Source organism: Nannospalax galili, unplaced genomic scaffold (assembly GCF_000622305.1).
Source record: "Nannospalax galili isolate Female #2095 unplaced genomic scaffold, S.galili_v1.0 scaffold117, whole genome shotgun sequence".
NCBI lineage: Eukaryota > Metazoa > Chordata > Mammalia > Rodentia > Spalacidae > Nannospalax > Nannospalax galili.
In genome coordinates, this window is record NW_008341422.1 from 2,295,721 (window position 1) to 2,322,438 (window position 26,718).

At 39.4% G+C, this 26,718-nt stretch overlaps 2 protein-coding genes across 9 annotated transcripts in view; one reads left to right on the top strand and one right to left on the bottom strand.

Moving 5' to 3' along the window:
- Positions 1-15,413, bottom strand: part of Ice2 (interactor of little elongation complex ELL subunit 2) — a 58,001-nt gene extending 42,588 nt beyond the window's left edge. For 2 of the 6 annotated variants that reach the window (XM_029565275.1, XM_029565273.1), the window contains exons 1-5: positions 14,598-14,728; positions 11,888-11,992; positions 4,224-4,473; positions 3,263-3,382; positions 711-848 (exon numbers count right to left, since the gene is read on the bottom strand). In XM_029565275.1, coding sequence (XP_029421135.1) covers positions 711-848; positions 3,263-3,382; positions 4,224-4,473; positions 11,888-11,992; positions 14,598-14,635 — 651 coding nt within the window. In that variant the 5' untranslated portion in view covers positions 14,636-14,728. Of the gene's footprint in view, positions 1-710; positions 849-3,262; positions 3,383-4,223; positions 4,474-11,887; positions 11,993-14,597; positions 14,730-15,298 lie in introns of those variants that run through there. The other 4 variants (XM_029565274.1, XM_029565278.1, XM_029565277.1 and 1 more) reach the window with 4 other exon arrangements.
- Positions 14,633-26,718, top strand: part of LOC115071025 — a 29,447-nt gene continuing 17,361 nt past the window's right edge. For 2 of the 3 annotated variants that reach the window (XM_029565284.1, XM_029565282.1), the window contains exons 1-3: positions 14,910-15,166; positions 21,569-21,677; positions 24,633-24,839. In XM_029565284.1, coding sequence (XP_029421144.1) covers positions 14,944-15,166; positions 21,569-21,677; positions 24,633-24,839 — 539 coding nt within the window. In that variant the 5' untranslated portion in view covers positions 14,910-14,943. Of the gene's footprint in view, positions 14,763-14,909; positions 15,167-21,568; positions 21,678-24,632; positions 24,840-26,718 lie in introns of those variants that run through there. The other variant, XM_029565283.1, reaches the window with a different exon arrangement.

The following is a 26,718-nucleotide window of genomic DNA, read 5'->3' on the forward strand; positions in this document are numbered from 1 at the left end:
AATAAATAAAATTTAAAAAACTAAAAAAAAAACCCCAAAACCCAAGATACACATTTATGTTTTTGCCTGACAACCACTAGCAATGACTTTATTGTTGCTATTGTGTCTAAAAAGGTTCAAGAGGAGGGTTTTGTGGGATTCCCCTGCCACTTTAAGCTTCATTCTCTTTTTTTAAAAAATATTTTACTTGTTTTATTTTATGTGTATGAGTGTACTGCTTGCATGTATGAGTGCACCTGTGTCGTACATTGCCATGGAGGTCAGAAGAGGGCCCTGGAACTGGAGTTAAGGACAGTTCGTAGCTGCCATGTGGGTGCTGGGAATTGAACCTGGGTCCTCTCATTCTCTTTTTATGAAACATACATCACAACATAGACAGGCATAAATGATAAAATACGCTTTCTACACATTTATTTCTAAAATATTTGTGAATAAATTTCCTTTAAATGGAGTTTCCTGGTTGTATTCAGAAGTATTAAGGAAAACAGAAAGAAAGAAAAAGAAAAGAAAATAAACAGATTAGTAATGGTATTAAAAAAAAAAAGCCAAGGTATTTATATCCATAAAATAAAAAGAATGAGACATAGATCTGTATCACATATTTCAAAAGATATGGCTAAAAGTTTAAACATAGTATCAACATGAAATAATATACTGTTCATGGCCCAAATGCCTAGGAATCCCTTTTACGTTCAGTTGACAAATCTTACCAATACAAGAAGTGTTTTTTCCAACTTCAGCCCCATCTCTGTTCTGAATGGGAAGAACCCCATCAGGCTGGTGACTTCATGGAGAGTATAAAATTCTGGGTACTTTTTTACTTGTTCAATGCAAGCTCTTAAAATTTGCTAGGAAATAAAAATGAAGAGAAATCCATTTGTATTACACTTCTCTAACAAATGTATTGTGGTTACATGTGACTATACATTTCTTCATTGCAAAAATTACTTCAGTTCCACTAATTCACTCTGCTTCTAAAAATCCACATATACTGTACATTCCTTATTTGATTTAATCTCTCAGTTTTCATAATAAATTTTTAGACTAATTTCCTAAAATACTGATCTTTAATAATTCTAAAATTAGCAATCTTATTAAAATTTAAAATTAAAGAAGACGCAAAGTTTTCTATGTTATTTTAAAAAACTGTAAAAGAATTAACGCTACATAATTTCTGCATACTGCATTGCAGTGAAGGCAGCACACAAAGCAGAGCCTGCCAGAGCAGGCCTGGAATCTCAGCATGTGGCAGGCAGAGGCAGGAGGAGGAGGAGTTCAGGGCCAGCCTGGGCTACAGGAGACTTTGTCTTATCAACAACAACAAAGGTAGAGCTGGGTGTGGTGGTCCAAGCCTTTAATCTCAACACTTGGAGGCAGAGGCACGTGGACCTCTGGGAAGTGGAGGCCAGCCAGCTAGGGCTAGAGTAAGACTCAATTTCAAAATGAAAAAAAGGCAGTGACATATTTAAATGAGTACAAGTGTTCTTTCAAGCTTCTAAAATACTAATGACTTATCAGGAACTGTAATCAGGAAGGAAATATTCACAGCTTTATACAGTAATTTATGTCTCAAGCACAGCCAAGGGCAGAGGAAATCATCATAATTAAAGCACATGCATCCATATCCATTATCTTCTAAGTACCTATTTTTCCTTTTGTCAATGGATGTTATTAGATGTTATCTAAATCTTCCAGAATGTATTTTAGATCACAGAAGCCCTTTTAAGTTTAAATTTATTCTTATTTATTTTTATGTGGACGGGTGTTATGCCTGCATGTATTTAAGTGCACACATGCCATACAGTGCCTGCAGAGGCCAGAAGAAGGTCTTGGATCCCCTGGTACTGGAGTTACAAATGGTTAACTGCCATGTGGGTGCTGGGATTCGAACCCAGGTCCTCTGCAAGAGGAGCCATACTCTTAACCACTGAGTCATCATTTTTCCAGCTTGATGCTCTTAACTTTACATCCTTCTCCTATAACGTATTCATAAAATGCTTCAAATTACAGATCAGTAATTATTTTGGTATGTTTTTGTTATTTATACACAGGGCGGTCAAAGGACAACTTACAAATCAGCTCTCTTTCCACCATGTGGTTCCCTGGGATTGAATTCAGGTTGTCTGGCTTGACGGCAAGTGCCTTTATCCGTTGGTCCATCTCACAGGCCCTCCAGTCTATTTTCCACTTACACTTTCTTCTCCCCTTCTCCCTTTTTCCAATCTCGACTCCCTGCTATTTTTAGCATTTTCTTCCTCAATCACTATTGAAGACATCACTCATAACTAATGTAGATGTGGGCTGATAGGGAAAGTTGTTTTAAAATCCTTAGGGAACTCAAAGCTCACCTGTATGCCTTGCCTCCTTTTTTTACAATACTAGTAAACTTTCACCTTTAACATTCCTCCACTATGGTGGTCACGATAAAAATTTCAACAGCCAGCCAGGCACGGTGTTGCACACCTTTAATCCCAGCACTCGGGAGGCAGAGGCAGGCGGATTTCTGTGAGTTCAAGACTAGCCTGGTCTACATAGTGAGTTCCAGGCCAGCTGGGTCTACTGGGAGACCCTGTCTCAACAAAGACAAAAAAAAAAAGAAAAAGAAAAAGAAAGACTTTCACCAGTCAAAAGAAAATAATATCTAAGAACCAACTGCCATAGATCATTCTGGTTTTTTATCAGCAAATCTTGGTAAAATTGTGCTGCTATGAGGGTGCTTTTAACTGCATTTTACTCAGTTCAGCAGTTGTCCAAGAAAAAGAGTGAAAGGAAAAATCTAAAACACTTTTAAGCCTGTACCTTGATCAATGACACTGCCCAAAGTACAGCAGCACCTTCACCTGTGGCTCCATTTCCCCATAGATTCTGTTAGTGGCTATTAAATAGGAATTGAAAAGACCAAATGGAAAAATCAAGAAATGAGTAATTCCAGAGTTTTAAGTTGTGAATCATTTTCATGGGTGTTAGCATCTGGTGACATGGAGCTCTGTCCTGTGCAGGACAGACAATCCCTTGTCCACCAAATGCCTACTGCACATGCAGCAAGCCATCTCCATCATGGCTTAGCTACCATGGCATGGCAGTGCCCGTGCCTCATATTCTGAGGTGGGTGGGTTCTACTATGCAGTACATAGAAAAAGGCCTCCACACGCCTTGTGTCTCAGGTGACAATCCTGACAGCTCCCCATGCTTTTGCAGTCATCACACATCCTAGAATGCTGCTATTGGCTATTGCTTAGCAGTTCATGTAGATGTGTTTTACCTCTGTGAAGAGACGGGCATCATCAGAAAGCATATGATAATCCTGTGCACACTTCTTTGCAGAATTCTGCAAAAACTTTAGGAATTCAGTCACTTCTTCATTCACATGACTTTTCATATCCTGTTTTGTTTTTGTTAAAAAAGTACGTCTTAGAATAAAAAGTTTCGCTGAAAACAATCACTCCTCAATTACTGCTCTAACAATTTGAACTTCAAAGAATTAAGTATCGAATCCAAAGCAGAAACCACAAAGAACAGTAATCCAATACATAACACCACAAACTTCTTTATTAAAAGCTCTAGGGAGAAGAGTTTACTTGTAGAGTGTGGACCTAGCATGTGTGAAACATCAGGCTCAATCCCAAGTGTGCAGTGTGCACACATGAGCATGCATACACACACACACACACACACACACACACACACACCCTTCAGAAACTACAAAAATCATTATTTTTCTCATATTAGCAGCAAGAAAAAGCAATATCTAGAATTAGTGAAGCTACTTAAAAAAAATTCCTTCATACACTAGTGGTTTTTAATTCGCTCTGTAACTGCTGATTTAGAAGCATGGACAGCCTTTATCTCGCAACTTTATTTAAGGAATTTATCTTAAGGAAACAGTCATAGATATAAATAATCTGCTAAAAAGATATTCAGCACAGTATCATTTGTGTATTAGGAATATGGACACCATTTACAGTGATAAATGATTACAATAGGTTGTGAAAGTTTTGTTAGTACAGAAGGAGTTGCAATGACACAGCTCAGCAGAGCAGATACCTCAACTACATATAACAAGACACAAGAATCTGTCAAGTAAACTTATCTTTCCATTTTTGTAAATATTTCTGTACCTAATAATAAAAGAAATAATGGTAAAAAGAAAACAATGAAAGAAAATGTAAAATAAAAATCTTTCTTGATTCTTGGTATTTTTTGCTAAAGCTAAGTATACATACCAAATACTGCAGGTACTCATTTTTATTTATTCCAACAGGTTTGGAATTTGCAGAACTCTTTGCATATTTAACCATCAAGTCCACATAAGCCCTCTGTTCTCTCTGTGAGAAACGAGAGAAACGGGGATAAGGAACTCTTGGTTTTGGAAGAAGAATCATTCCAACTTTTTCCTTTGCTTGAGTTGCTGAACTAACCGCCGGCTCATTTTCCACACAACTTGCTGAGACATTCAAATTTTCTCCTATACGTCTGGAAAAAAAAAAATACAATTTACAAATATGTGCTTTTCACATGAAGATTACTATCATGGAACTCATGATTCTCAATCAAAAGGGAGAATATGGTATGATTAACAGCAAATTCTGGATTATTATCTAACTCTGCCACCTGCATTTCAATGTTCAGTCATTTAGTTTAGATTAAGTATTCTGCATGAAAAGCTCTCACTGCAAACTTACCTTCAACCACCTGATGGAGAGGGAGAGGTACACTTAAGCTAGTCATTCCTTTTGGAAGGTTTCCCTTTACTAAAAGGGGAAACTAACTCTTGTGAACTGTATTTGCATTTACTTATTGCAATGCTAGTTAGTTTTTAATTTTTCCAGTAAGGTTTATCAGTTAGGGTAAACGAAAATCATTAACAGAATAAAATGGAGTCACAAACTTGAAGTGGGTCAGTTAACTCAGATTCTACATTTTCTGGTTCCACTAGTTATCACAATAATTAAAAATAAAATTCTAACAACTGTGTATCACATATATGGAAGGAGTAGTCATTTTAGAAAGATTGGACAACACTCTATCAGTCCAACACACAGCCGAGTACTTGGAAACATCTCTATGCCTTCTATGGATGCAAAAGAAAAGGCCTGGTGTGTCTGCAGTAAAGAGTATGTCAAGAGAAGGGAGGAATAGCTAGAGAAATTGTCACCACACTTGTGTATGAACTACCACTCCAATTTTAAAAGGGAGGACTGGCAATTACTATCTTGTTTTCTAACTTGTCTTTATCTTTGCTATCTAGTTATGTCAGTCTAAATTTCAATAAAAAAAATTTCCACCAAAAAACTGCATTTTCTTGGGTCTCTACATCTCTGCTTTCTACCAGTCACTGTTTCTTTGACTTGGCTCCAAATTAAACAATGATAATTCATTGAGGAAGGGAACTAATGAGATAGATGTTGATTCATTTGTCATGCTTCCATTCACTGATATTTAATGATATGTATAATTGCCAGTCTGTGGTAGGAACTAGAGAGATAATCAACATGGTACAGTACAATCCTTTCCGGGATCATAAGATCAAGTAGATTTAGATGAGTGAAGGGGAAAAAAAAAATCTCTATATCTCTATCTATCTATCTATCTATCTATCTATCTATCTATCTATCTATCTATCTATCATCTATCATCTATCTGTGCCCTGGATCATTAGCTTTTAACCACATATTATTCAATAATATCTATCTATCTATCATCTATCCATCTATCCATCCATCCATCCATCCATCCATATATAATTTCAATATTAGACTTCCAATCTGAATTAACCCAACAGGTGGCTGAGAAGAATGCAAAGAGATCATGATCAGGGATTCAAAGGAAGAAAGGGAACAATGGTTCTCAATTATAACTGTCAATTTCTTTATGGCATTTTGGAAGAAAGTAGGACCATCTGAGTCATCATAAAAGAGGAAATGGTTGATTGTAATTAAGGCTAGGAATACTGGATGCTTAGACTGTATGATACTTACAAAGTATGAAAGTGTTTAAAGGTCCCTTTTTGCATAAAAATAATTCTTGTCTATTATCTTAACAATATGTTTTATTTTTCTGATTCTTTTACAGTTCATTTTGCTTTTCTTAAATACAACCTTGCTCACTTGGTTTTGTCTAGAGGCATAAATTCAGGGGCTTCTCATGGGCTACATACACGCTATACCATTCAGCTACCCATTCCTGCTCTCCTAACTGCACTCACTGTACCTGGCACGTCTCACATCATTACATCTTCTAGTGCAGGAGTGTCTATGAATGTATATATTACACAATGCATGGTATGTATTATTTTCCTTTTATTTCACATTTATATATTTAGACCATCATGTGTGCCATTTTAAAAAGTTCTATCTATTGTACAATCAGTTATTAATTTCATTTCAGGCTAATAAAGAAAGCATTTTATTTTTACAAATATTTGCTGTAAGCAGTGGAATAAGGGAATTACTAATTTATAATACTATGATAAATATGGCATAAATCCCAAAGTTTGAAAACAGTATTTTAGAAAAGGTTTAGGTCCCCCAAATAAAATATTTAAGACCTTTCTCTTAAGAGTTAATGAACTCTCTTAGAACTATTCAAAAGAGCTGACTAGTTAATGGAAAAAGAATCTGGAAATTAAAATTAGGATGCTAAGATTGACTCCAGAAATAATATAAGCAAAAAACCCACATACTTAGCTACCAAAGTTTCTCCAATAACTATATAAAAATAAGCTCATTTTAGGTTTACAAAATGAATATTAACTGCTGATCTTGGGAGAAATGTATTACAGCAAATTGATTCCTCACTAGGAAATGTCTTGAGAGCTATTCAAACTTAACAGTATTGTGTCTGCAACTCTTAACAATACAGCTTCACAGCTGTCTCTCTGAATGAGAGAATATGTCTGTCCTCCTGGCACAAACTGGCAAATTTAATTAAGCTGCTGCAGCAATGAGATGCTGACTCAGATAGGCCAGAGTAGGAATGTCAAGACATTCTACAGTTTAAATTGGCTACATGCAGCAAAGACTGAAACGCGGCGTATCAAGATCATTTCCCAGTGCAGTGCTGTCAAAATCTTCATCAGGACCAGACTGCAAGCATCCCACGGTGCCTCTCCACAGTTAACAGCACTGTATCTTATTTCAGTTGATAGTCTGAAGTTTCCTCCCTTCATTTTGTCAAATGCTCATTCTCCTTTTTACTAAAGTTTCTATGAAGTAACTGGCAGATTCCAAACTGTTCGTTTGCTATACTGTATGTCTACTAATCTGGCAGTTTCTTTAAAAGAAGCATTTGGAAATTTTATTTCTGGGCTCTATCTCATCTGTCCATATCCTGGAGTTTAAGCTGCTATTTATTAAAGAGACTGACAAGAGCACCTTCTATTTAAAGCTATTTACCTCCTTGTTGATGTAATACTCAAATTACACAGCTCTGTAATCAGAATATTCCATTTTTCTCCTTACAACAAGAACACATGTGTAACAGTAGCCTGTGCTCCTCAGACAGCTGAGACCATTCTTGGAAAAGGAAGAAAGTTCCAGCAGGTAAAGAGGGAGGAGCAGAATTCCAGGAGGGAACAAACAGCACAACTGAGGGATCTGCCATCTCTAGGGTCTTTTCTCTTTAAGCATCCTAAAGAGCCTTCCAGGCAAAACCTTAACTGATGTCAACTACAGTTACTGGTCCAGTGATTTCCTCTGTAATTATTTTTTTCTGATTCCATGATGTGCATTAAACTGAGATATCAAACAATTAGATGAAAAATGGGAAAACAAAACACTATGCTGCTTTAAGAAATGGAGTACAAATAGACCAGATGTGGTGATGCATGCCTTTAGTCCTAGCACTCAGGAGGCAGAGGCAGGCGGATCTCTGTTTGAGGCCAGCCTGGTATACATAGCAAGTTCGAAGCCAGCTGGGGCTATAGGGAGACCCCGTCTCAAAAATACTCAAAAAGAAAAAGGATAAAAGAAAAAGAAATGGAGTACAGACATCAACAATTCCCTTTGAAAGACATCCCCAAAACTAAGGAGGAATGATGCAGGGAAAGGTATATAGGTAAATGGATAAATGAATTTAATAAAATCCAAGAGTTGGGTATAATGGCATTCTCTGCCAAACTTCTAACTTGTGTATGTGTTTTAATTTTTTCACAATAAAATGAAAGTAGTATTGTCCTACGATTTTGAATGAGTTTCTACTTAGCTTGTCTGGACTTAGCCTTATTCAACTACTAAGGACGCGAGGGCTTGAATAATCACCAAGATCCCATCTAGTCTCCCAGATTCTTTTATTTCCTCTTCCTGTGACTCTGGAACCCAAGAGAGACCATCACAGACAGAAGTCATATATACTGCCATGACTTAGCTCTGCTAGCAGTGGCACTTAATTTTTCTCACAGAGGGACTGGAGTGACTTAGCATGGATAGAGTGACATGGCTGACAGTGGCCCTAGAGCAGATGCTGATGATGACTGTATGGCTATTTGCTTCAGCTGTTGTTCTCAGGCCAACATTCGTGTCCTTTAGGAATCACATAGCTCCCTTTTCTTGAACATAGTCTGGCTAAGCAAATCCAGAGTTAGTCAGAGATCAAAAGTTGCCCACAGGTCTGAATAACTGACTTTGTTATAGACACTTTAGGAAGATAAGCCTAATGGTTGGGTACATATTGATCCTGCCTTTTCTCTGCTAAGAGAACACTGTGCTGAGTCATGACTGAATGTAGTTCTAAAGTTATTGTTGGGTATTGTGCATGGTTATCTTGGTATGGTGCTGAGCCATGACTGAGCTATCGGACTTTAGGCTGAGTCATTATTTGTATTTTTGCTGATTTGGTGCTTTTTTGCTAAATAACCGATGTTTTACTGAATTATCATTGAGTATTTTTTAATTGAGTCACCATCTGGCAGTTTCACTCAGTAATTACCACCAACAACCACCACCACCACCACCACCAACATCACCACCACCACCACCACCACCACCACCACCACCACCACCATCATCATCATCATCATCATCATCATCATCATCGGGCATTTTTGCTGAGTCACCTTCTGGAATTTTTGCTGAACTGTATGACAGTTTTTTGAATCATCTCCTGACATTTCTGTGGTGTTATCATAGAGAACTTTTATTAATTCACCATTTGAGTCTCACTGAGCCATCATTTAGTGTTCTGCTCAGTGGCCATGTGAGTTTTTGTTAAGTCTCCATATGGTCTTTTGCTGGGCCACCAGGGGGCATTTTTGTTAACTGTTGACTAGCTTTGCTGGGTCACCATTGAACATATAAATATATATTTTTTTAATTTTTATTTTATGGGGTGTTGGATCCTCCAGCACTAGAGTTACAGACAGTTGTTAACTGCCATATGGGTGCTAGGAACTGAACCCAGGTTCCAGAGTCCTCTACAGAGCAGCCAGTGCTCTTAACCATGAGCCATCTCTCCAGCCCACCACTGGACAACTTTTGCTGAGTTGTACTGGAGGTTTTGTAGTCAACACTGAGTGTCTCACTGAGTCATCACTGGTTATAGTGGCACATCCTTTCTGGGTACTGTTCTGGGCTAGCACTTCCCTGGCCTTGGCTGCTTCAGCCTGTAATGCCAAGAAGCTGAGGATCCCTGGGACATGGCCAGACAAACCTGGTCTGTTTCTCCTGGGACCTAAGAACACTTTTAATAAAATATAAAAGATGCAAAGTTGTTTAATTCTCAGGACTCTCGAATTTTATAAGCATTCTTTGGTTCAAATAACCAATGGTAATTTTTAAGAACTGGTAAGTTTTCTGAACTTAGTTATCTCCAGGAAATGCTCCAAGTTAAACAACAGAAATAATTTTTATAAAATCTATAGATGCATATGAGTTTTATTGTCTTAACTTTTAAAAACTGACATTACTAAAGATATTTAAAAGTGCTTATTTTATGCTGGGGGTGGTGGCAGACACCTTTAATCCCAGCACTCAGGAGGCAGAGGCAGGCAGATCTCTGTGAGTTCAAGGCCAGCCTGGTCTACATAGTGAGTTCCAGGACAGCTGGGGCTACAGGGAGACCCTGTCTCAAAAAGACCGGGGGGGAAAAAAAAAGTGCTTATTTTACCGTGTTAAATAGCAATCTGGAAATATCTATCAAAATAAATGTACATATACTTGGAAGAATTTATACATTCAGGTGTACGCATAAAAAGACACTTGTAGGGCTAGAGAGATGGCTCAGTGGTTAAGAGCAGTAGCTACTCTTCAGAGGACCTGGGTTCAATTCCCAGAGCCCACATGGTGACTAACAACAATCCATACATTCAATTCCAGGGAATCTGATGTCCTCTTCTGACCTCCATGTGCACTGCACAACATGGGTGCACTTACACACATGCAGGCAACACACTCAAACACATAAAATAAAAATAAATATTTTTTAAAAAGGTACTTGCTATAATAATGAAGGTATGAAAATGAGCTGATAACAGCAGTCAATTAAAAATTACATACTTCCAACAACAGAATATTATGTAGTTATGAAAGAGAATGAAATCAAACTATTTATGTACTTCTGTGGGAAGATACTCAGAATATGCTGGGAGGGGGGGAACATAATACACAGGACTATAATTCCTGTTATATAAAAAGGAAGATGTGTGTATTATAACACACACTAATAAAAGTTAGTTCCACAGAGGATCCTTGATCCTTAGTGGTTCAGATTTAAAAGCCTGGGTTGAGAGTACAAAATCAGCCACCATAAGAAGCCTGCAGATGAAGATGGCAGAAGATTCTGAGAAATACTATAGTAACCAGAGTACTAGGAAGAAAACTAGGTGAAACAGCTCAACACTGAAGAGCTTGCTGAAGAGCCAGAGAACAGCTTTAGTAGAGCACCAAGAGGATGGGGCATAGAGTGGCTGGAAGCACAGGTTTCCTGTTTTTTAATTCATCTGCCAATTTGCCTTTTCACTAGGAAGTCTATTCCATCTATACTTAAAATAATTACTGCTAAGAAAGAACCAGTGCTACTCTATTAATGTTCCTTATGTCCTTATAGCTTTATCATTCCTCGCCTTCTGTCAGCACACACACACCAAAAAAGTAGTGAAAGTCCAACTGAAAGAGGGCACAGAAAGGAACTTGGCAAGAATTATTTAAAACAAATTTTGAGTATATTAAAATATTGATCAAAATAATTGAAAACAAGAGAGAACAAAGATACAGGAAAATCTGGGATAACTGAGAAAATCCTGAGAAAGCAGGAAAGATGGGGCAGACAGAGCTTCTGCACTGTAACTTTCTTGGGACTTTCTAATTCCATATCTGCTGGTTTCCACATTAATCCACAACAGAAGAGAAATAGTCAATCAAAAATGAAAAAGGAACTGTACAGGCTTGTGAGCAGTAAGAGCTGAACTATTACTGCTGAGCAGTCACTTTCATAGCAGAGGAAAATACCTTTGGAAACTTGGTAGCATCTATTAAAATATAAAACATATACACAGTTTGATTAAAATTATATGACCTTACAGAAATAATTGGAAAAAAAATTTAAATTCCAATATAGGACTAACTAAATGAATTAAAAGTACATATTTAACAAAGTAATATGCAATGATTAATTAGGATTTAGGAAAGAAGAACTTACATATGCAGGAAATAAAATCCAAAACACAGATTCTAATGAAAAAATTATTAAACTATAGGACTAAGTTTTATGGTGTTCTGAGGTAATTACATTTAAGGTCTCATAGATACCCACCCATGTGCAGAGAAGGTAAACACCAAATTGTGAGCAGCAGTTTTCTTCTATTTGTCTACATCTCTATAATTTGAATATTGAATAACCATAAAATTTCAACTACCAGAAAAACAACAGCCAAATATGAAAATAAACATATTACCTGTTAGATAAAATACATAGTTCTTTTAAAGTTGGAGCCATGGAATGCTCTTTATAATTTTCTGGAGAAAAAAATGCTTTAAGGCCATTTTTTGGTGTAATATCCCTGTGAAACAAAGTAATTTACTTGCATGTGACAATTGAAAATCTTATGTTAGACAAAGATGCAACTATAATTTATGACCTCTACCTTCCCTTTCTCAATCGCCTCCAAAGAAGTTTGATTTCACATCCCATATTTTGTGTGTTTAGGTATTTCATTTCCTTAGCTTTAAGCTCAGGAAAAATATGAAATTCTCAATCTCTTATCAATCTTTTCCTGTAGTATAAAAATCAAAAAAACTTCAGAAAGACTTGAAATAATTAAAAAAGGGACAAGTAGAATCAAGGGTCTATCAGGACAGGGCTCACTTCTGGCCATGAAGCGTAATATTTGATTGCTGAAAAGAAAATGCTATTCAACTTACTTTTGCTTCATGTACTATTGAATACCCTACCTCTCTTTTGTTAACTTGGCATGACTTTGTTAAATGGGATAAACAGTGTTTGTGTTCATTAAAATCACCTCTAAAGTGATGGTTTGGGTTTTTTTGTTGGTCTTCCTGTAGCCCCATCTGGCCTAGGACTTGCTACGTATGCCAGGCTGGCCTCTATCTCAGAGACCAGCCTGCCTCTGCCTCAAGTACTGTGATTAAAGTGTTGACAATGATAAATGATTTTTATAACATCAAAACTGAGATTAATATATCCAATGTTGACTGAGTGAACAAATTAAACATGGAAACATTAACCAACAATATAGGGAGGATACTGACTAGTAGAATTCTGTGGGAAAGAGTTCCAAGGACTAAAATAGTGTGCAAAGGTTCTAATCACATTTGGTTTCATAATGCCAGCATATGTAAGAGTATCTGCACTTCATCTGAACATGTATGTTACAGAACTAGGAAGAACATATGTACATGCTCTTAAAACATTCAATACAATAATCAAAAGCAACTTTTGGCTATCCCATTACCCAACAGAATATTTTGACATACTTCCTCTGCAGCATCTCTTACTGTTTTCTGTTGTTTGTTCTGAAATGGGGTCTCCCTGTAGCCTCAGCTGGCCTGGAACTCCCTATGTACTCCAGGCTGGCTTCAATCTCACTGAGATCCACCAGCTTCTGCCTCTCAGCTTGATCTCCTATTGTTTTTAATGGCACTTACTAAACAAAATAAACTACAATTAAGGTAGTAAAGGAAAAAAACCAGAATCGTTTATTTGCTATGGACAAGTGTAATGCTTATTACTTTGTCATGCACCTTTAGTTTTGGCCTAACATTCAAGACAAAATAAAAGGCCTTAGGGACAATGAGTTCTTTGGGAAGTATAGTTTGCAATAAACAAGTATAAATGAACACAGTGATTTAATATTCTTTAAGCTAGTTTTTTTTCCTTTTTCAACCGGTAACCCTTTTGTTATTTTTTTGATCCTCCTTGGCTGGCTGAATGTGTGGTAAAATATTTTTAAAACAATATATATTTGATTCCGCATAGTTACTGTATTACTTAACTGGGTTCGTGCTCTCACACATCTGAAATACAGAACACTGTCTATTTATCATTTCATATAGAGTCTAATGTAACAAAAAGAAGTGAGATCATTTTGTTCTGTTTTAAAGACAAGGTCCTACTATGGAGCCCATGCTCGTCTCAAACTTTCAATCCTCCTGCCTCTCTTCCCCAATACTGGATTCCAGTCACCATAATCAACTTATGTGTCTATTACTAAAGAAGATCTTTATATTATTTGTACGGAAATGGGTAAGAATTTTGGCTTAATTCTGTTAAACAGGATAAATAATATGCTTCTGGTAAAATCACCTCTAAAGTGATACACAAGATTTTTTTTTTTAAGTAATAATTGACACCAATGTTAAAGTGTTGAGTGAAAGAATTAAAAAATAAAAATGTTGAGGGCTGGAGAGATGGCTCAGTGGTTAAGAGCACTGACTGCTCTTGCAGAGGACCTGGGTTTGATCCCCAGCACCCACATGGCAGTTACAAACCGTCCTTAACTCCAGTTCCAGGGAAATCCAAAGCCCTCTTCTGACCTCAGCAGCACTGCACAACGCAGGTGCACTCACATACAAGCAGGCAATACACTCATACACATAAAATAAAAATACTAAATAAAATATTTAAAAATAAAAATGTTGAGATTTCAGTATCTCTCCTTCACAGGAGAACAATAGTAAACATAAGAGAGAATTAGAACTAAGAATCTGAGTGCCGAGTTGATATTTTTTAGGATTCCATCAGCTATTACTTAAAAGGGTTTGGTATGTGAATAGAGAACAGGGTAAATTCCGAGCCCTTGAACTTTAAAAAAATTCTTTGTGTGTATGAGTGCATTGCCTGCATGTTGGTAAGTGCACCCCTGTGGTGCAACACCCCAGAGGTACAGAAGAGGGCATCGGTATCCTGGAGCTGGAGTTACCTACAGTTGTTAGCTGCCATATGGGTGCCAGGAACTTAACCGAGGTCCTCTGCAGGAGCAGCCAGTGGTCTTAAGTGCTGAGCCATCTCTCCAGCCCCAAGACACCTTTTGAACTTACCTGTTTCGATTTTCCAAACCTCTTCTTCAGGCCAGAAACTCCCCTTTCTCACGCCACCCACCAGCCCTGCTCCAGGCCTCCGCAAGGACCGGAAGGGCCAGAGCTTACCAGTTCAGGCTGGGTTCACTCAGGGTCCCGTAGCTCATCTTCCTAGCTCTCTGCTGCTCTCTAGCCTACACACTTTTCAGTCTGAAAGGGAAGACTGCAAGAGAAGGGAGGGTCGTTCCTAGACGACATTAACTGGAGAAAAACAAAAGGTTTTGGCTAGATCAGGCAAGTGCTGTTAACTTGATGACAAACAGCCTTTGTTAAACTAAAACAACATACTCGGGCAGAGGGTCCCCGAGGTTCTTGGGAAGAGGGCGGCCATGATGGCACAGGGTAAGTCCCTTTCCTTGGGCTCACGCAAGGACTGTTGTTTCCACACTAGCTGAGCTGGAGAACTTCGCATCCGATGCGACTCGGTGCCGGCGACTTCCAGGGCACGAGCGGGTGCCCTGGGGCCCCGGGCCCGCCCCTCCACACTGGTGTTCCTCCTGCCCCCGCGGGCCTCACGGTGTGCTGTGCACCACACGCGGCAGAGGGCTCGGCCTCCGCCCTGCGGGACTTCCTCCCCAATCCACCCCACGCTTCCACTCAGCAGCTGAGCGACGAGGGAAGGGACAACCGAGGTCGAAGTACGGTACGGGGCAAACCAGGGAGGCCCGGGAAATCCTGGGGAGGGGCCCGGGAAGGATAACGGGGCCTCGGGGACCGACGCCTGGGGAGGCCGCGGGACAGTGTCGACCTCGCACCGCCCTTCCGCCCACCTCAAGGTCCCCGGCGGCTCCGGACCGAGGCAGCTTCCGAGGCACGCTTCAGCGCGGCGCCCTCTCGCGCGCCACCGGGAAGGCCTCGTTTAAAGGCCCAGGCCGCGCCTCTCGGCCCAGCGTGATGACATCACGGAAGCGCCGTGGGCGGCGCTGCAGTCGGTAGAGGGCAGGCAACAGGTAAAGGGTGGAAGCGACCGTGGTCTGGGCTACGGCCCCCAAGGGCGGCTCACCTGGTGTGTCTGTCACGCACTAGGTCCTCAGCACCGTCGTTCTCCACCGTCCCGTATAGGATGTCAGTCTCTGCTAGTGGTCACTTGTGCTCACACCAGTTCTGCCGTAATTAAGATTTACTGAGCTCAAATAGTTTGTGTTTAGCATTGACCACACATAGGGCCAATACTGAATACTATTTTTACTTTTGTTTTTCCAGAAGTTTTGGTCTTAGAGACTCCAAGGGATTTTTCGTAAAGGAAGCAAACAACAACAAAAAAGAAATGATGAGCTACTGAGAAAGGTGTTCTTGGGGCTGGAGGCATGGTTCAGTGGTAAAGAGCACGTGCCTCTGTTCCAAAGGACCCAAGTTTAGTTCCCAGCACCCACATCAGTTGTCTGACAAGCCCCTGTAACTCTAGCTCCAGGGTATCCAACACCCTCTTCTGGCCTCTGCAGGTATTTGCACACATGTGCATACACACAGAAAGACAAAAATTAAGTATTTTTTAAAGGTGTTATGGGGACTGAAGAGATGGTAGGGCAGTTAAGAGCGCTGGCTACCCTTGCAGAGGACTAAGATTTGGTTCCCAGCACCCACATGGTGGCTAACCACCATCTGAAATGGTTACTGGGGTAACCATTGCCCTCTTCTGGCACCCACGGGCATTGCACACAAGTGGTGCACTTACATGCAGACAGAACACACAAACACAAAATAGTAAATAAATTTTAAACATTTTTAAGGTGCTATGACTTGGATTATAAAGATGCTTGAGGCCTGTTATGCTAAAGGCTTTAATCACCAAGCCTGTGAGGTTATTGGAAGGTGGTAAACTCTTTAAGAGAAAGAGTCTATTTGAAATTAGGTCTTTGGAAGCATGTCCTTGAAGGAGATATTGGGGTCCTGGCTTCTCCCTCTCTGTCTGTTTCTTGGTTACCATGATGTGAGTAATTATCCAATATCATATGCTTTATGCCACAGAGTTCTTCACCATAGACCCAGAAACGAAAAATCCAAATGACCATGGACTGAAAGTATGAACTAAGCATAAGCCTTCCATCTATTAAATTATTTAAGGTATGCAAAATAGTGACAGGAATCTAAAGCAAGAGGTGTAAAAGACATTTTTTGAGTTCGAAGGAGAGAAGTTGCTAGTGTAAAAGCATCTCTGGATAAACTAAAGAGTTCGTTTGCTGCCAACCAGAGGCTGGGTCTAATTAAGGAAACTAAGTAGCCAAGAGATAAGGTTGTGGTAGAAAATGAACTTTATTAAGTGAGGAGCTAGCTGATCAAAATATGATTCCCATTCTAAAGTCCATCTCACTGGAAGCTGACTAGGGAGGAGTTTACAGACGAGATGGATGGCTGCAGACTGAAGGTCACTTTCTCATAGTTGAAGCCAGATGTGTTAGTTGGGGTTTTGTTGTTGTGACAAAATATCAGGCATAAACAATTTACTGGGAGGAAGATTTACACTACCTCACAGTTTCAGAGGTTTCAGTTCATGGTGGTTGGTTTGATTCTGGCCCGTGTTGAGGCAGAACATCATGGCAGCATGTGACAGGCTATTCACCTTATGATGGGCAGGAAATGGAGAGAGACAGAAAGTAGTCAGGGAAAGTCACCCTCCAAGGACTGCTCCTTAATGACCTTCTTCCTTCAACTAGGTCTTACCTGCTAAAGTTTTGAGAACCTCCCAAAATAATGCTGTAGCTGATGTCCAAGTTCCCAACATTGGCAGAGGATGGGGAGCTTCATATCTAAACTGTAGCACCAAATGTCACAAACCAATTTTGTTATTTTTAAAATATTTATTATTTTTATTTTATGTGTATGAGTGTATTGCCTGTATGCATGTGAGTGCACCCATGTCGTGCAATGTCCACAGAGGTCAGAAAAGGGTGTCGGATCCCCTGGAACTGGGGTTATGGACGGTTGTTAACCTCCATGTGGATGCTAGGATTTGAACCTAGGTCTTCTGCAAGAATAATCAATGCTCTTAACCACAGAGCCATCTCTCCAGCCCTGACACATCCAGTTTTAATTGTTCACCTAGTCATAAGATGTTTTTGAATTCTACAAACCTGAAGAACAAAGATCATTATTTATTTGGATTATTCTTGTCACTGATTAGTTTGCCTTTGTGTAAGTTCTGACATAATACATAATGGACAGGGTAGAAAGAATAGCTGCTCTGGCAGAGGGAGAGAAACAGGCAGGGTAAGGATGAGAGATCTAGTCTTAATGTTTAACTTCATTTTCGCTATTCATTTGTTAGTGACCGCATTGGGCACTTGCACTGAGCTTATTTGAAGAATGTGGATGTGTGGAATGATGGGAAAGGGCATTATAGACTAAGACCAGCACAAGGAACTACATAAACCTATTGCATGAACAGAGAAGTTTGTGTTTTGTAAAGAAAGTACATTTTATATTTTAGAATGATTAATGATATCATTAAAAATGGCAACACTAAAATATGCCAGAGGGACTCTTAGGTATTTTACTATTTTATTTCTTTTCGTGTGGAGTGCAAGGTCTCTGCAGGGTAGTAGAGGAAAGGGGATTGAAACTTGATTGGCATCAAAATGCACTATAACTTTGTAGCTCAGCCTAAGAAAGTTTGACTTTATATATATAAAAAAGACAGTAAACAGGGAAAGAAGCTTGCAAGCAGAGAGATGACACAATTACAGCTTCAAGAATATGTGTCAGGAAAGTTTATCTGGCAACATATTTAATACATTGGAAGACAGAAGCCAATTAGGAACCTTGCAAAGAAAGTAGTATAAAGCCTGACACTGCACTGTATTTCTGTTAAATAAGTGATGTTGGTGGCCTGTGCTGAGACCAAGGCAGTGTGAAGGTAAATGTACAGTAGTCTAGAGTTTTGCTATTTTTTTTGTTTGTGTGTGTATAGCTTTTGTGTGGATGTACACATATGCTTATGTGGAGACCAGAGGTTGATATCAGGTGTCTTCCTCAGTTGCTTTCCATCTTTTTTTTTTTAATTTTAAGTTTTATGTGTATGTGTATGCCTACATGTGTATAAGTGCACCTGTGTCATGCAATGCCCGTGGAGGACAGAAGAGAATATTGGATTCCCTGGAACTGGAGCTATGGATGGTTGTTAGCCGCCATGTGAGTGCTGGGATTCGAACCTGAGTCTTCTGTAATAACAGCCAGTGCACTTAACCACTGAGTCATCTTTCTAGTTCCCTCCATCTCACTGTTGAGGGAGAGTCTCTTACTGAATCTGGAACTCACCAATTCAGCTTTACTGGCTGGCCAGTGAGCTCCTGTCTCTGCCCCACCCCAGCACTTGAGTTACAGATTTACATAGCATTATTTGATTTTGAGTACTGGGGATTTGAACTCAGGTCCCCATGCTTATGCAGTAAGCACTTTACCAACTGAGCTACAGCCCCTAGTTTTGCTTTTGATGAATTCAGATACAGTCATTGCTTTCAAAAAATATTATATAGAATATTCTAGAAGTAATAAGTTTTAGATGACTTTTATTATAGTACATGATTATATTTTATTTTAGTAATTGTTGTTCCTCTCTTGCTGTGCCTAATTTTTAAGTTAAACTTTATCGTAGGCAGGTATTATTGGGGAAAAATAATCCCAAAGTAATATAAGGCTTGTTACCTTTCCATAGTTTCTGATGTTGAGAAGCGTGTTGATCATATCCCTGCAGATAAGGGAGGACTATTCTATCTTACAAAGCATGTAGTCAGAGAGAGTCAGGGAGTCCTCTTCTAGCCCACAGCACCTGCTGTCACTGTCCAAGAAGAACTCATGTACTAGCTTGTACAGCCTGTATCACCAGCCATACGTGAAATGTTTGGGTCTAAAATATCCCCAAGAAGCCATGTACTAAAAAAAGTTTGGTTGCCAATGGATGGGCTTGTGGGGAGTGGATCATGAGGCACAGTTCTCATCAGTGGATCAATCCATTGGGTTCAGAAATGGTTGAGGTAAGGCCTGAGTAGAGAAAGCAGCTCACTGGGGCGAGCCCTGAACAGTATGACCGGTCCTATTCCCAGCTTTTGCTCTTTGCTTTCTGGTTGCCATGAGAGGAGCTGCTTTGCTCAGCCGCACTCTCTACACCATGGTGTTCTGCCTTACTGCAGGCCTAAGAGCAATGAAGCAAGCTGATCATGGACTTTGGACCTTTAAAATTATGAGACAAAACAAGCGTTTCCTCCTTTTAAATTGTTTATGTCTGGTCTCTTGTCACAGCACCAGAAAGCTGATTAACACATACTCTGTTGTTTAGAATCCCAATTATCATTAACAGCTTTCTCTAGATTAGAATTATTAACATCCCCAGGTGGAGGTGGGGGCAGACTCACAAGGCCCCACCCTTCCCAATATTATATAAGTAATCCATTGCTGGAGGAGGAGACTTTGTGGAGTAGCTGTTTGTTAAGTGACATGGTTGGTGTCCTAATGGGGCAGCTGCCTTTGAATGGCTCACACTCCTATAAGTTGCACTAGTAAAGTCACTGATTCACCAAGATGTTCTTGGATGGCATCCTTTCTTTGGATTTTCTTTGTTTCTCTATCCAAGATTGTTAAAATAGAGTCTCCAGGAAAAGACCCACAATAAGCACTCTGGGGGTTTGTGCCAGAGTCATGCTACTGAGTCAAGTTGGAACTATCCCATTGTCTTGACCCATTCAAACTTGGAGGGCCATTTAAAGATGGCTTCCACTTTGGGGTGGTTATGAATAATGTTGCTATGAACATGGACACACTATCCTGAAGACTGTGTGTTTTTATTTCTCTTGTAGATCTCTAGTAGTGGAATTGCCTATTGGTATAGTAAATTTTGTTTCACTTTTAAAGGAATTGCTGTAGTGTTTTCCTAATTGATTATTCCATTGTTTTCTGTGAACTTTTAAACAGAAAAGCTGGGGCTGGAGCAATGGCTCAGCTGTTAAGAACACTGTTCTTTCAGAAGACCCAGGTTCAATTCCCAGCACCCACATGGCAGCTAACAACTGTCTGTAACTCCAGTTCCAGAGGATCTGATGCCCTCTTCTGTCCTTCTGGGGCATTGCACAACACGGGTGCACTTACCTACATGCAGGCATAACACTCACACACATTAAAAAAAAAAAAGCCCCCCAAAAAACCAGAAAAAAAGCTTTGGTTTCCCATTTCTGCTAAACTGTGAAACAAATTCATAAGTTGAATAAACCTGCTTCACTTTAGAATAATGTATAAGTCAGTACTTGTTTTGAATTTGTGAAATGTTTCATTAAGCCAGAATTTCAAAAGGAACTCAAAACTGCAAGCACTGGCTGCCTGAAATGACCACAATTGTTATCAGGCATATACTTTTTCTTGAGGACCAAAACAAGACAGAAATGTGCAAGGTCATTTTTCCTTTGTATCAATCAGTTCCAAACCATTTTACTACCCCTCAGCTAATGAGCTTCTTTTGCTGATGTGGAGTGAAGTTGGCCTTGGGAGTTTATGGTTTGGGAACTACCTTGCTCAATGAACTCCCTCAAGAATCCCCAGTCTTTCATAAGGTACTCTCAAAATGAAATAATCCTGGAACAAAGAGGTTTGGAAACACAAGGAAATGTTGCTAATAGCAATTTGCTTAAATCTGACTTTTAGTAATAAAAGGTATTTTAAGTGAGGAAGGGAGTCACTATCATGAAATCTAACATAATACTCTCTTAGGGTATGCTGTGTCAGAAAACAATGGCCAAAGTATTTAGATTTTCCTACTTAGAAGATAGTATTTCCTAAAGCATGTTTTACTGTTTCCTGAATTTCATGGTCTTCCGGCTGAACAAAAAAGACCCAGAAATAACTGCATGGCTGGTCTTTCCTGGACACACTTAAGTATCCCAGAGAGAGGCTGATGATAACAATAGAGTAATTTAAGCATTGTTTACATTTGTCTTTAGAATGCAGTGTGTGTTTTACTGGGGGGAGGGAAAAAGGTAGAAGTTGCAGGGACTGTTAGTTCACGATCATAATTAAATTGGAGTGAGGCTAATAGTAAAATTCATTTTGTTTTCCAGGTACAGAACAATTGATCGATGAAGCAACTTCTCTGCAGAGACTCATCCTGGAGTTAGAGATATGGTCCCAGAAATCCGTCATGTGGACAGCAGAAATGCTTCCCAAGAGGTGACTCCGTTTTACTGGAATCAGTTATTTTGCCTCCTAAGGAGAAAAAAAAAAAAGTAGAATCAAATTAAATGCAAAAACACTAGTTGAACTCTAACATCAGAAGTCAATGACAATAGAACAAAGCGAGGGTTTTCTTCATCCCTCAGCTGGTGACACAGGGAAGGACTGCATTCTTGTCAAGCTCTTAGTGTGAGGCCTAGGCACCAGGGAGGCCTAGGTTTGCTTTTAACATTGGGGGTGAGCTGGAATGGCAGAGGGAGTCTTGTGTGTGATTTTTCAGGAGCTGAGGAGCATTCTTTTGAAAAAACTCCCTCCTCTTCAACTGTACTGGCATAAAATCATTGTCCATGTTTGTGGAGCACTGTGTGACATTATGATCAAGTCAACTTAATAAGCATTTCTGGCATTTTAAACTTCGATCATTTGAGTTGAGGATATTTAAAATTCTCTCTTCCGGGGCTGGAGAGATGGCTTAGTGGTTAAGAACACTGGCTGTTCTTGCGGAAGACCCAGATTCAAACCCCAGCACCCACATGGCAGATAACAATTGTCCATAACTCCAGTTCCGGTGGATCCGATAGCCTCTTCTTTCCTCTGTGGGCATTGAATGACACACGTGCACTTACCTCCATGCAGGCAATATATGCATACATATTAAGTAAAAATAATGAATACAATTTTTAAAAATTTCAAAATTCTCTCTTCCACTTCTTTTGAAATGATAGTAAATTGTTAATTGCCCTACTGTGTGACAGAACATAAGCACTTTAGAACTTAGGTTCCTATCTACTTGCCTTCTGGTACCCATTATTCATCCTTTCTACTCTTTTCTGTCCTTTCTCTGATGACTTACCTGACATTAATAGCCTCTTTTGGACTGTGGACTACTGGAGCATATTTTCAGTTTCTTGTTCAAAAAGAGGAGCCAAGGTGCTGAGCTGCACCCCAGCACAGTAGGGCCCCTCCCTGGCACCGTGCGCTCAGCCTGATGTTTTCACAGGCGTAGTAGGAAAAACTGATGCCTCAGTTTTGCTCATCCCATCCATATGTGCATTAGATGTCCACACTGTGAGGCTAGCCTGCTTCATTTACTTCAAGGAAAAGTTTAGTAATGCCAGCAGCACGAAAGCATTCTTGAGAGCAGCTGATGGGCTAGTCTGTGATTGCTACTTTGCCTTCTTTCGTAGAGTTTATTAATGGCAGAAGTGACTGTAATTACTGTTTTTAGCAGTTTAGGTATGGATTTGGACAAGGCCTAGAGGTGATAGATTTCAGATTTTGAACTGTATTATTTTCATTCTCTCTCAATTTCCTCAGACACTAGAAGTGGTGAATAATTGCAATTGTACTGGACAGTGTTGTACAAAGATTTTATGGGAGGGTTGTTTTCTTAGGTAGTTGGGAATAAAAGGATTGGGGAGTGTTTGCTTACAGGCAGTACATTTTGGAATTGGTCCCAATATTTGCTGAATATCTCCTGCTCATAAAGGATGCTTCAGTGAGTACATGGAGCAAAACACCAACACAGTTGCCTTTACCCTGATTTCAGAAGATTTAAAATTCCAGTTGGATGTGCTCGTGCATATGTGTAATCCCAGCAATGAAGAGTCTGAGGCAGAAGGATTGCAATGAGTGCACAGCTAACCTGGGGCCTATAATGGGCCAACCCCCCCCCAAAAAAAACAAAAACAAAACAAAAAAACCCCAAAACAAAATAAAGACAGAAGAAAAGGGCTCTCAGATAATTCAGTCAGTAAAGCGCTTGCCACATAAGTATGAGGACCTGGGTTCCATCCCGAGCACTCACATAAAAAGCCAGATGGTGTGGTGCACACTGGCGATCCCATTGCTGAGGAGGTAGAGACAGGGAACCCTGCAGCTCTCTGGCCAGTCAGCCCAGTCTACTTCAAGGGTCCCAGATACTACTGAGAGAGCTTAGCTTAAAAAAAAAAAACAAAAAAAACAAAAAACAGAACAAAAGGTAAACTGCTCCTGAGGAACAGCACTAGGGGTTGATCTCTGGCCTCCAAATGTACATACAACCCATGAACAAGCAAACACACATACACACACATTCACACTCCCTAAGAGCCCCTCCCCCGACTTACTTTTATTCTATATGTGTGAATGTTGTGGCTGCATATGTACAAGTACCTGCACCATGTACATGTAGTGCCCATAGAGGCCAGAAGAGGGTATTGGAACCCCTGGAATTGCGGTTACAGGCAGTTGTGAGCTGCCATGTGGGTGGTGGGAAGTAAACCCTGGCTCCTTCCAAGAGCAGTCAGTGCTGTTGAGCCATCTCTCCAACCCTCCCCTGAAAGTTCTTGATATTATTTTAAGAATAAGTCACAATAACGCTGTTGCACTGTTAAAATGATGTGATGCCTAGCAGATTTTAACCCATGGTTTACCCCTAAGTAATCTGCTGGAGAGAGGGTCGGTGGGTAGGGCAGCAGCAGTGCAGTTCAAGTGAGATTTGAACGTTTGACATCACTTCAGCCATTCTATCACAATGGCTTCTAAAGCAGATGACAGCATGGAGTGCATTTGGGGTTTCTCCTCACACTCAGGGACACTGTCACTAGTCACTGGGGGATTCTTCTTTGAGACAAGAAGCCTCAAAGGCTATTTTCTTCCTTTCCAACAGCAACTGCTAGTCACTGGCTGTTACCTGAGTTAATATTTCAATGCTCTCTGTGATCAAAAGGGCAGCTCCCACCCTTGTGTCTTTTTTTCTCCTTGTAAGATGGAAGTGAATTATTATTTTGTAAAGTGACCGTATGACCAGTACTTCTCAAACTCACATGCATTCTGACCATCTGGAGCTTGTGAAAGTACAGATTCTGGTTTACTAGGTCTGGGGTGGGACTTGGCTTGCTTTCTTTATAGATTTTTGAGTGCTTACTTGAACATTTGTATCTGTACTACATGCATGCCCTGTACCCACAGAGACCAAAAGAAGGCATCCAGTACCTTGGAACTGGAGTTACATGTGGTTGTGAGCTGTCACATGGGTGCTGGGAATGGAATGCAAGTCCTCTGCAGCAGCAAGTGCTCTGAACTGCTGAGTCATCTCTCAACGGTGCAGGTGGTGCCACACTGTGAGTGGACCACAATGAGTACTATCAAGGTTCACGAGACCATTCATGAGGCAAGGTAAATTCAAAGTGTGTACCATGTTACTCAATACATAAAGAAAAAGGAAAATCAAGGCAAGTGTTCCATTAGAAGCTGAAGTTTTATTATAGTATAATAGTACATAAAGCACATCTAAAATTGATGTGTTCAATGCACTTTTAATAAAGGTAATGTAATATTAAAGGTATAGTTTCTAAGTACAATATAACAACATTCATATTAGAATGAAAATCGGAGTATTTAAAAGACAACATTAAATCTCTCTTTTTTTACAGCTTGTATTTACAAAATGAATCAAAATATTTTTTTTTAAATTCAGGACTCAATAAAATAAACAGCTGGAAATAAGCAGACTAGTGTAGAGAGTGAATTGAAAAGAAAACCCAATGTAAGTGAAAAGCGGGATGACCCTCTAGTAAAGATCATTAGCAAAGTTTTAGTTCCATACTATTGTTTTTAGGATTTCCATAAATGGCTTGCATTTTTTAGTGTGACAGAAAAAGACGTTTTACATCCTGTACACAACAGACAGCATCTTATTTATACGTACAGTGTTACCGCTTCCAAACTTGCATGTGTATTTACAGAAGGCTGAATTTGTTACTCACAGAGTTGTATGAAATTTGTGTGCTTAATCCTTGAGACCTACACACAATTAGAATCAGCATTTCATGTTGTCTTTTTCAATGTGACTCTTACACTTGGTTATAGAAGACAGGGTTAACCAAAAGACTTTGCATACTTTATAGATCTGCCAAAACAGGCTGGGGGTGGGGAGTTTTAACTGGGGGCACACCTATTGTCATTTTAGACAGTTATCAAGTGCTGACATGTGCTGGCCATGTGCAGGCACAAAGAGGGAAGCTTGGGATACTCAGTGGTGAAAAACGAGTTTCAATCTCCCTTCAAGCTAGACAGTTAAGGAACAGTATGATTGTATTAAAAGAGATTTCTTCCTAAACTGTAGCCAGTTTAGAAGTTCTGTAGTGACTGTAGTCACTTTAGAAGGTTAGCTATTAGCATTAGCTTTCGTTAACCATACAATTATTTATAATCAAGGTAACGGCAGTAAAAATGGAAAATGTCTAGAACAGTGGGTAAGTATGTATTGCATGGGGACCACTAATTGTGGCTTGAGAATTTATCACCTTCAGTTACAAAAAGTGCAATAAACAGAAACATTTGCTCTATATTTATAAATTGCTCAAAAATCTTTGCTAAAGATCTTACAAATTCAGTAATATTACAGAACAATTCTAATCAATATTTAAGAAGGCTAACTACATCCTTAGTTAGATATTTGATATACATTTTTAACAATGCCAATAAGTCTTGGGGAAATGGGTGAAACAATTAAGTTCATTATTACTTAAGTTTTAAAATGAAGGTCCTTCTTTCAGTTCATGGAACTGGTTGAGGTCATATTAAAACAGAACTTTCCTTGTTGATTTGCAGTGTAGCCCAGCTCTGTACTTCTCAGGACTCAGATGAGGGGAATAGTCTAGTGTGCCATCAATCTTCCATGAATATTCTATATATTATCTATACTAGGACTTAAATGTACAATTGAGTCAGGTGCCAATAATATAATTCCTCAGCAAGAAAAAAAGTAGTATTACTCCCTTAAATGAGAATATTTCTTTGGGATCCTGAAGGCCTGCCAACTCATTTACTTCTCAGGACTCAGATGAGGGGAATAGTCTAGTGTGCCATCAATCTTCCATGAATATTCTATATATTATCTATACTAGGACTTAAATGTACAATTGAGTCAGGTGCCAATAATATAATTCCTCAGCAAGAAAAAAAGTAGTATTACTCCCTTAAATGAGAATATTTCTTTGGGATCCTGAAGGCCTGCCAACTCATTTTTTTCAGCTCAGGGGACATGAAATAT